The 10,000-nt window shown below is 55.4% G+C and overlaps 3 protein-coding genes across 3 annotated transcripts in view; 2 read left to right on the top strand and 1 right to left on the bottom strand.

The window, feature by feature from the left end:
- Nucleotides 1-44, top strand: part of ENH_00009420 (hypothetical protein) — a gene marked incomplete at both ends in the record, with an annotated part of 2,127 nt that extends 2,083 nt beyond the window's left edge. Inside the window, one exon of the mRNA XM_013578730.1 lies at nt 1-44. This exon is cut by the window's left edge and continues 79 nt beyond it. Coding sequence (XP_013434184.1) covers nt 1-44 — 44 coding nt within the window.
- A 2,612-nt stretch (nt 45-2,656) lies between these two features.
- On the top strand, nt 2,657-5,821 carry ENH_00009410 (hypothetical protein, conserved; the record flags this gene model as incomplete). The annotated part of the gene is made up of 4 exons (XM_013578729.1): nt 2,657-3,023; nt 3,483-3,519; nt 5,187-5,286; nt 5,549-5,821. 4 exons carry the CDS (start codon nt 2,657-2,659, stop codon nt 5,819-5,821), a joined length of 777 nt encoding a protein of 258 aa, XP_013434183.1.
- Nucleotides 5,822-6,625: 804 nt separating this feature from the next.
- ENH_00009400 (hypothetical protein, conserved) overlaps nt 6,626-10,000 on the bottom strand; it is a gene marked incomplete at both ends in the record, with an annotated part of 8,028 nt that continues 4,653 nt past the window's right edge. Inside the window, 4 exons of the mRNA XM_013578728.1 lie at nt 6,626-6,717; nt 7,269-7,386; nt 7,814-8,942; nt 9,876-10,000. The exon at nt 9,876-10,000 is cut by the window's right edge and continues 77 nt beyond it. Of these exons, the coding sequence (XP_013434182.1) occupies nt 6,626-6,717; nt 7,269-7,386; nt 7,814-8,942; nt 9,876-10,000 (1,464 nt within the window). The remainder of the gene's footprint in view (nt 6,718-7,268; nt 7,387-7,813; nt 8,943-9,875) is intronic.

The following is a 10,000-nucleotide window of genomic DNA, read 5'->3' as shown; positions in this document are numbered from 1 at the left end:
AAATCGAGGCTTTCGATTTGCTGCAGATCAACAAACAGCATTAGTTTCGGGGGGCCCCCTGGGGGCCCCCTGGGGGCCCCCCGGGGGCCCCCCGGGGGGCCCCCAGGGGCCCCCCTGGGGGCCCCCCTGGGGGCCCCCCGGGGGCCCTCTTGGGGCCTCCAGGGTACGGGGGACCCCTGGGGGGCCCCCCTGGGGGCCTCACAGGGTACGGGGGCCCCTCTGGGGGCCCCACAGGGTAAGGGGGCCCCCTGGGGGCCCCACAGGGTAAGGGGGCCCCCTGGGGTCCCCTATGGGGCTCTCTGGGGGCCCCATAGGGTACGGGGGGCCCACAGAGTACTGGGGGCCCCTTTTGGGGTCCTCAGAGGGTACTGGGGCCCCACAGGGTACTAGGGGCCCCTCCCGGGGGCCCCACAGGGTACTGGGGCCCCACAGTTGAGGGACTTCTGGGGGCCCCCAAGGGCCCCTGGGGGCCCCCTGTAACTAAAAGGGGGCCCCAAAGGGGACAAAAAGGGTACAGTTGCTTCTGAGGGGCCCCTGAGGGCCTCTTAGGGGCCCCTAGGGGCCCCCAAAACCTTTTAAGTGCCCTTTTGAGACATTTGAAGGGGCCCCCTTTAGTCATTTCTGTCTTCAGAATGGGACCCCCAATAAGGCCCCTAATAGGGTCTCTAGGGGCCCCCAGGGGCCCCCACTGGGGCCCCCGGGGGCCCCCAGGGGCCCCCACTGGGGCCCCCAGGGGCCCCCAGGGGCCCCCAGGGGCCCCCACTGGGGCCCCTTGGGGTTTCTGGGGGCTCTGGGGGCCCCTGAGGCCTAAACCCTAGTCCGCAAACCCTAAACCCTAAACCCTAAGGCAAATATTTCAAGTGGAAAGGCCTAAAGAATGCAGAGAGGGCCCAAAAGGGCAAAATTACCTAAACCCTAAACCCTCGGTGTCGCCTGCAGGCACTAAACCCTAAACCCTAAAAGAGCGGATTTGCCTCTTCTTGTCTTTTTTCCGATATAAAGAAATTCGAAAATGGGGAAGAAGATGCTAAACCCTAAACCCGAGTGAGCTCTCGAGGGTTTAGGGTTTAGGGAAGAAAACCCTAAACCCTAAACCCTCGAGAGAGATCGCCGCGCGCCGGGGTCGGTCCAGTGGTCAAAACCCTAAACCCTAAACCCTAAACCCTAAGGCCTCAAAAGTAAAAATAAAAATTAAAAATTAAAAAACAAATTGAAATGTATTTTAATTAAACTTTTCGGAAGGAAACAAAAAGACGAAAAGGAGCTTCGGAGGCCGCAGCCCGGCGTGCAGTTGGAGTGTATATACACCTGACTTTTGGTTTTTCGACTTCTTTTTCTCGCCAAATTTATTCATTTTTAATTAATCTTCAAATTTAATTCAAAATATTATTTTATTTCAATGTTTTGTGGCCCTTCAGCCCGGATTTTAGGGCTTAGGGTTTAGGATTTAGGGTTTAGGGTTTTGCCGGCGCTGCTCCAAACCCTAAACCCTAAACCCCAGCGTTTCCTCCAATTCCCCAAACCCTCAAAGGACCCTCGAGGGGCCCCAAGCCCAGCAGCCCCAAGGGGCCCCCGTGCCAGGTCGGCCTGGGTTTTAGGGTTTAGGGTTTAGGGTTTAGGGTTTAGGGTTTAGGGTTTAGGCTTTAGGGTATAGGGTTTGGGGTTTACGGTTTAGACCACTGGACAGGCGCCGGCGCATGGCTTTGCTAAACTCCCGAGGGTTTAGGGTTTGGGGTTTAGGGTTTAGGGTTTAGGGTTTAGGGCCTTCTCCAACTTTCGAAGGAAGTCATTGAAATCTTTTCTTTTTTTTTACAGAAAATCCCCTGAAGGCCCCCTGAGGCCCCAGGGGGCCCCCAGTACCTAATTAGGGGTTTTCTGGCCTCAATTCTTTTCAATGGGGCCCCCAAAGGGCCCCCTTGGGGGCCCCCTTGGGGGCCCCCCTGAGGCCCCCGAAGGGGGCCCCGAGGGGCCCCCTGGGGGCCCCCTAGGGTACTGTGGGACCTGGAGTTTGTTGAGGGAAATGGAAGAAAGAGATAAGAAACTCTTTGGAGTTGTGACGCATGCAAGGGCCCCCAACAAACCCTATTTGTACCCTCCGGGGCTTTTTTTAAAAAGACAAAAACCCCCTTCTGCCTTTAGACCCAGGGCCCCCGACCCCTGGGACCACTTGGGGGCCCCCCAGGGGGGGGCCCCCTCCTTCCAGCAGCCGGAGGGGCCCCCCAAGGCCCCGGGGGCCCCCAAAGCGGTAGGGTACTGCAGCACTCTGATGGGGGCCCCACAGGGGGCCCCATCAGGGGCCCCTCCTGAGGGCCCCTCTGGGGGCCCTTCAAAGGCACTTGTTTTAGGGGCCCTTTAGGGGCCCTTTAGGGGTCCTTTAGGGGTCCTTTAGGGGCCCTTTAGGGGCCCTTTAGGGGCCCTTTAGGGGTTGATTAGGGGCCCTTTGGGGGCCCCCTGGGGGCCCCTTAGGGGGCCCCTGGGGGCCCCCAAAGGTTGGAACTCGCGGGGACTTTCGGAGGGTTTGGGTGTTGTTTGCTGCAGCAGCCGAGGCGGCAGGGGGGGCCCCCAGGGGCCCCCTGGGGAGAAGGGTACTTGAGGAAAAAAACGAAAATAAAAAGACCTCCAACTAAACCCTTAAGTCATTACACTTTGCCAGGAGATGCAGCCTTTGGGCCCCACACCCTCTGCAGGGCTTTGCAGCCTTTCGAGGCCCTCCCTTTTGACGAGTACGTGGGGGGCCCCGGGGGCCCCTGGGGCCCCGGGGGCCCCCTGGGGGCCCCTGCGGGCCCCCTGGGGGCCCCCGGGGGGCCCCCCGGAGAGCCCCGACGCCGCTCAGGGGGGCCCCCCGGGGGCCCCCGGGGGGCCCCTGGGGGCCCCCGGTTCCCCTCCTGGGGGGGCCCCCACTGCCGCGGGGGGGCCCCACTTACTCGTGAAGAACAAGAAGGACTTTGGGACTTTGGAGTTGACTTTAGAGAAACTGAAGAACTCTTTGGGAAGCAGTTTTGGATGCCTCATGAGAGAGAAAGGTGGCAGAGGCAAGCCAATTGTTTATTGATTAATAATTAATTAATTAATTGTTAATTAATTAATTGTTTATTTATTAATTAACCAATCAATTAATTAATTAATAATTAATTACTTAATTATTAATTAATTAATTAATTATTAATTAATTAATCGATTAATTAATCAATAAATTAATTACTTAATTAATCAATTAATTAGTTGCTAATTAATTAATTAATTGATTAATGGCTAGTTTTAATTGCTTTGTTTATTTCCACTGCCTGTGCGGGTGGTTAGAAGCCGATAAACGCCAAATAAAATCAAATAATGAACAAAAATAAATAAAAATAAATAAAAATAAGTAAAATAAATAAAAATAAATAAAAATAAATAAAAATAAATAAAAGTAAGAACAAACAAATGAATAAATAACAAATGAGAAACGCAAAAATGTAGTGGTGCTTGGGGTGTATCCGCAGGTCCAAACGGCTGCGCCATTTGCTGCAAAAGGGCCTCGTGAGGAGCTTTTTGGAGCGATTTGAGTTAAATAAATAAAAATAAACAAAAATAAATAAATTAAAATGAATAAATTAAATTAAATTAATTAAATTGAGCCCAAATGAGCCATGCAAATGGCATTTAATGGGCTAGCTGCGTGTACACCGCAGATGCTAGCTGCGCAAAGCTGCGGTGTATGTACAGCTTTGCCACCTTGACCAAACAAAAAGCAAATTGATTTTCTTTTTACTTTTAAATTATAATTCTTTTTTAAATAAATAAATAAATAAATAAATAAATAAATAAATAAATAAATAAAAGTGGGCCTGGCGAGCATTTAAAAGCACAGAAATGAAAAAAGAATAAAAAGATTAACACAATTATTCACACCGGCCGTTTTCATTTTTAATTATTTTATTATTTTTCATTTTTCATTTTTAATTAAAAGAAAAATATGGTAAAACACTTTTGAAGATTTACTGCCCCCCATTAAGTTTAAATCATTTCCTTTTTTGTAATTTGTTTCTCGATTTATTTATTTATTTATTTATCTCTTTATTTATTTATTTATATATTTATCTATTTATTTATTTATTTATTTATTATTTATTTAGTATTTATTTATTTATTTATTTGTTTATTTGTTTGCTAAGGCCGTCTTCGCTGCGGACCTCGAAGCTGAGGAATTCGCAGCAGATTCTAAAAAGTATTTAAAAGGGTCCAGGGGGCCCCCCGGGGGGCCCCCCCAGCAGCACGCAAGCTGCAAGCCAGCAGCAGCAGCAGCAGCAGCAGCAGCAGCAGCAGCAGCAGGAGCGTGGGAAGACGGCAGCGCTGGTTTTGAGGGCCCCCCGGGGGAAGCCCCTGGGGGGCCCCTTAGAAGACACGGAAAGTACCCTCGGGGGGCCCCCCGGGGGGCCCCCCATGGGGCCCCCAAGGGGGCCCCCCGGGGGGGCCCCCCTGTACCCTGGTCTTATTACTTTGAAATTGGTAATGCATTTGAAGGAGCTGCTGAAGAGTCAAATGAGGAAAAAGAATTTGAAGAAACACAAAAGAAGACTCAAGAGCCCGAGGACCCTCGGCTGCAGAGTGCGCTGCTGCCCTGCTGCTCACAGCTAGCTAGCTAGCTAGCTGGCTAGCTGGCTAGCTAGCTGGCTAGCTAGCTGGCTTGCTAGCTAGCTGGCTAGCTAGCTAGGTCGCTCGCTGGATACCTATTTGGCTAGCTCGATACGTGGCTGGCTGGATAGGTATTTGGTCAGCTAGCCAGATAGAGTAGCTATTTGGCTAGCTAGCTAGCTAGCTAGCTAGCTAGCTAGCTAGCTGTATAGCTGCTGCTGCTGCTGCTGCAGTGCTGCTGCAGGCATTCTGGAGACCGAAACGGTCAGGCTCTATGAGGCTGCCACAGGCAAACTCCCTTCTATCTTCGGGGGCCTCCGCAAGTTCAGGCAGGGCCACTTGCTGCTGCTGCTGCTGCTGCTGCTGCTGCTGCTGCTGTTGCTGTTGCTGCTGCTGCTGCTGCTGCTGCTGTTGGTGCTGCTGCTGTAGTTGCTGTCGCCGCGATGGGACTGCTGCAACGGTTCGGCCTGTGGGCATGTGAAGGAGCTAAGCAAGGTCGCGCTGCTGCTGTTGCTGCTGCTGCTGCTTTTCCTGCTGCTGTTGCTGCTGCTGCTGCTGCTGCTGCTGCTTAGGAAGGAGAAGCACCCCAAGGACATAACTGTCCCCTTTAATCGTTTGAAGGCTTATGGCCAGAAGATCGACTTCATCACTTCTTGCAGAAAGCTGCAAGATGTGCGTAGCAGCAGCAGCAGCAGCAGCAGCGGCTGTTGCTGCCACTGGTGCTGCTGCTGCTGCTGTTGCTGCTGCCGTTGCTGCTGCTGCTGTTGCTGTTGCTGTTGCTGTTGCTGTTACTGCTTTGGCCCTTCCCGTTGCCTCTGCCGTCGCACCTGCTGCTGAATTTCACCTTTCGCCGCCCCTGCTGCTGCTGCTGCTGCTGCTGCTGCTGCTGCTGCTGCTGCTGCTGCTGCTGCTGCTGCTGTGGCTGTGAGCGCAGGAGGTGATGCAGGAGCTGCTGGGGCCGTGCGGCAGCAGCAGCAGCAGCAGCAAGCCGCTGCAGCACATGCCTCCGCCCAAGGGCGTGCGCAGCAACCCGAACTATTTGCTGACTCCCGAAAAGATTCAAAGAGCAGCAGCAAAGTTGCATGTGGACCTCGCAGCAGCAGCAGCAGCAGCAGCAGCAAATCCTTTCGCTCCAATCGAAAGACGCAGAATGGCCCTTCAAGTCGAACCCACCCGCATCCTCGGCGGCGGCAGATACGCCGTTTGACATGGCTAGCTGGCTAGCTGTATGGCTAGCTGGCTAGCTGTATGGCTAGCTGGCTAGCTAGCTAGCTAGCTAGTTAGCTAGCTAGCTAGCTAGCTGGTTAGCTGGGTGGACAGCTGGCTAGCTGGCTGCATTGCTGGCTGGCCAGCTAGCTGGCTGGGTAGCTAGTTGCATAGCTTGCAGGCTAGTTAGCTAGCTGGGCAGCCACCTGGCTAGCTAGCTGGCTAGCTAGCTGGGTATCTAGCTGGCCAGCTAGATCAAAAGCTAGGTGGATATCTAGCTGGCTAGCTAGCTGGCTAGCCAGCTGGCTAGCTAGCTAGCCAGCTAGCCTGCTGGCTAGCTGGCTATATGCGGGCTAGCTAACTATTGATTCGGCCTGTTTGGACTGGCTGGTGAACAGCTGGTGATGGCTAGCTAGCGAGCCAGCTAGCTAGCTAGGCAGCTAGCTAGCCAACTAGCTACCCAGTCAGACAGCTAGCTAGCCAGAGGGCCAGCTAGATAGCGAGACAGCCGGCTAGCTAGCCAGGCAGCCGGCTAGCTAGCCAGGCAGCTAGCTAGACAGCGAGCTAGCCAGACAGCCAGCTACACAGCTAGCCTGCTAGCCAGCTAGCTAGCTTCACAGCTAGCTAGCTACTAGCTAGCCAGTCAGACACAGAGCTGCCTTGGCCTTAGCTAGCCGCTGCAGCGGGAACAGCTAGCCAGGCCTAGGTAGCCCCGCTACAGCTAGCAGACCCTAAACCCTAAACCCTAAACCCTAAACCCTAAACCCTTATGAGGCAATGCCTCTTGCTGCGGTTCAAACTGGCCCTACGGTGCGGCCTCATCTAATACCGGTGCTGCCGCTGCTGCTGCTGCTGCTGCTGCTGCTGCTCCAGCATTTTGGGGCTTTGCTGCTGCTCCTGCAGCAGCAAAGGACTAGACATGGCTAGCTGTGGCTAGCTGTGGCAAAGTGCTGCTCAGTGGCAGTAGCTGCTGCTGCTGCAGCGCTTAAATTTTTGTTTGCTGCTCCTTGCTTCTGATTTGGTGGGGCAGTTTGCTGCTGCCTTCTGCAGCAGCAGCAGCAGCAGCAGCCTTTAGAGCTGCTGCTGCTGCAGCCTGCTGCAGCCGTTGCTGCTGCTTCGCTGGGCTGCCGCAGCTGCTAGCTAGAAAACACACCAGCTAGCTAGCTAGCTGGCAAGCTATCTAGCTAGCTGGTGAGCTAGCTAGCTAGTTGGTGAGCTAGCTAGCCAGCTAGCTATCTAGCTAGCTAGCCGCAGCATTTGTGGGGCCCCAGAGGGGGGCCCCTGCTGTTGGGGTTTAGTATTATTGCTGAGTTGCTGCAGCTTCCTCACAAACTGCTTCTCCTGCAGCAGCAACACACTTGCAAACAAACATTGCGAGCTTTCTGACCTGCTGCTGCTGCTGCTGCTGCTGCTGCTGCTGCTGCTGCTGCTGCTGCTGCTGCGCTTACTCTTGAGCCGAAGGAGCCTCCCCTCCCCCACAGGAGTGAAGTGCAGCCCGTCGATTGAAACTTCTAAGCTGCAGAGGCAAGACCCTTCGCTGCTGCCCTTCAGCACGGGCAGCTCGCACTGCAGCAGCAGCAGCAGCAGCAGCAGCAGCAGCAGCAGCAGCAGCAGCAGCAGAAGCAAAAGAGGCAGCAGCGCATTAGGAGCTTCGCTTAAAGCAGGCCTGGCAGGTGCAACTCACGAGGGTGTGAAGCCAGCTAGCGTACTAAGGACTAGCTAGCCACAGCTAGCTAGCCACAGCCAGCTAGCCACAGCTAGCTAGCCACGGCTGGCTAGCCACGGCTAGCCCCTAGCTATAGCTAGCTATAGTGGGCTAGCTACTAGCTAGCTAGCGAGCTGCAGTTAGCTCGTCGCAGCTAGCTAGCAATAACAAGCTAGCAGCAGCTAGCTAGCAATGGCTAGCTAGCTGCAGCTAGTTCGCAGCCTTCAGCTAGCTAGCCAGGGGCACCAGCAGCTAGCTCAGCTAGCTAGCTGCTGTTTGCTGTCTCACCACAATGACCTTCTGGAGGTTCTCCTCAGGGGCTTCGGCCTTTTGCTCCTGCTGCTGCTGCTGCTGCTGCTGCTGCTGCGCCTGCTGCTGCTGGTGTCCCTTGGCAGCTTTTTGCTGCTGCTTCTGCTGCTTGTCCCCTGCTGCGCCCTTGCTGCTGCTGCTGCCAGCAGCGGCAGCAGCTTTGGGAGTGCCCCCCAAAGGCACTGCAGCAGGAGACTTTCTTGCTGCAGCTTTTGCTGCTTTGTCTCTTGAGGCCCCGCGCCTGCTGCCGGGCCTCCCGCTGCTGCTGCTGCTGCTGCTGCTGCTGCTCTCAAAGAGCGCAACAAGCCGCTGCTGCGCGGAGCTGTTGAACGCAGCAGCAACAACTAGCTGCAGCGGCGCTGCTTCTTCTGCTTCTGCAGCAGCAGCAGCAGCAGGAGCTTCTGGCAGCACCGTCAGTCGGAAGCAAGGGGAGTGTATAGACACCGCACACTCCAGCAGCACAGCAGCAAATGTGTTGCTGCCGAGCAGAGAGTCTTCATCTACGAGCTGCAGCTCACCAGCAGCAGCAGCAGTAGCAGCAGCTGCAGCAGCAGCTGCTGCTGCTGCTGCTGCTGCGGCAGCCGCTGGTTCCGCTGCTGCTGCTGCTGCTGCTGCTTGCTGCGCTGCTTCTGTTGTTTCAAAGGCTGCTAGCGGGGCCAGCACAGACTCTGCTGCTGCCTCTGCAGGTTCTGCTGCAGCTTCTGGCTTGCTGCTGACGCTGGGAGCAGCAGCAGCAGCAGCAGCAGCAGCAGCACCAGCAGGAAGAGTGAACAGCAGCAACTGGTCTACTTGCAGCTGCTTGTACACCTCAAAGGGCTTCGGCGTGCTGCTGAATTCTATGCCATTAAAAGACAAGTAGAGCTGCAGCGCATACACACTGCTGTTGCTTCTGCTGCTGCTGCTGCTGCTGCTGCTGCTGCTGCTGCTTTTAGCCACCATGCGGCTATGCGACATACACACTGCTGTTGCTTCTGCTGCTGCTGCTGCTGCTGCTGCTGCTGCTGCTGCTTTTAGCCACCATGCGGCTATCGCTCTGCTGTTGTTGCTGCTGCTGCTGCGGTTCCTGATGCTGCTTCTGCTGCTGGTCCTCTGTTGCTGCATCTTCAACCTGCAGAAGAAGCCCCAGCACCCAGTTCCATTCTATTCAGGGCAGCAGCAGCAGCAGCAGCAGCAGCAGCAGCAGCAGCAGCAGCAGCAGCAGCAGCAGCAGCAGCACGTACCTCTAGCACTACTGGGGAAAGCGCTAACTCAATGTGACCTCCGCGAAAGCTTGCTGGGATCGTCTCCCGGGAGCCATCTGGATGCACCACGAGGCAGCAGCAGCCTTTGCTGCTGCTGCTGCTGCTGCTGCTGCTGCTGCTGCTGCTGCAGAGAAGGTGGTCTTCTAGCTGCTGCAGCAGCTGCGGCGGAAGCCCCTGCAGCTGCGGAGTGGTCAGCTGCAGCAGCAGCGGCAGCCCCGCGGGGCCAATGGGGGGAGACACGGAGAATTCCTCGGGGGACAGGAGACAAACTGCAGCAGCAGCAGCAGCAAAATGCTGGCCTGCGCGTCCGCAGCAGCAGCAGCAGCAGCAGCAGCAGCACACGCAGTGGCTCACGGGCCCATTCTCAGCTAGCTGCCAAACAAATGCACACAGAGAGGCGGTTCTAGCTAGCTAGCTATGTGACGAGCTAGTTAGCTGGCTAGCTAGCTAGCTGGCCAGCTAGCTAGCTGGCCAGCTAGCTAGCTGGCTAGCTAGCTAGCTGGCTAGCTTGTTAGCTGGCTAGCTAGCTATGTGGCTAGCTAGCTAGCTGGCTAGCTTGGCTAGCTTGCTAGCCAGCTAGCTAGCTAGCCAGCTAGCTAGCTAGCCAGATGGACAGCTAACGAGAGCCAGCTAACTACGGCTAGCTAGCCACGGCCAGGCGGGGAGAAACAGTTTGGAGTTTAGCGTTCAGGGTTTAGGGTTTAGGGTTTAGGGTTTAGGGTTTCTTGCCGTTGAGAGAGGCGGAAACCTCGAGGAAGCAGCGGGACAAAAGGGTTTGGGGAAAGGAGGGGGTTTTGCACTTGAGGGTTTTGCGGTTTGCTGCCAGCACTGCGGGCACGAGGGCCAAGCAGCCCCCCGCCTGCTGCTGCTGCTGCTGCTGCTGCTGCTGCTGCTGCTGCTGCTGCTGCTGCTGCTGCGGCAGGCT

This window comes from Eimeria necatrix, genomic scaffold (genome assembly GCF_000499385.1).
Source record: "Eimeria necatrix Houghton genomic scaffold, Enh_scaff127, whole genome shotgun sequence".
Lineage (NCBI taxonomy): Eukaryota > Apicomplexa > Conoidasida > Eucoccidiorida > Eimeriidae > Eimeria > Eimeria necatrix.
Note: the sequence above shows the minus strand (reverse complement) of the source record. Positions and strands in the feature narration are given on the sequence as shown.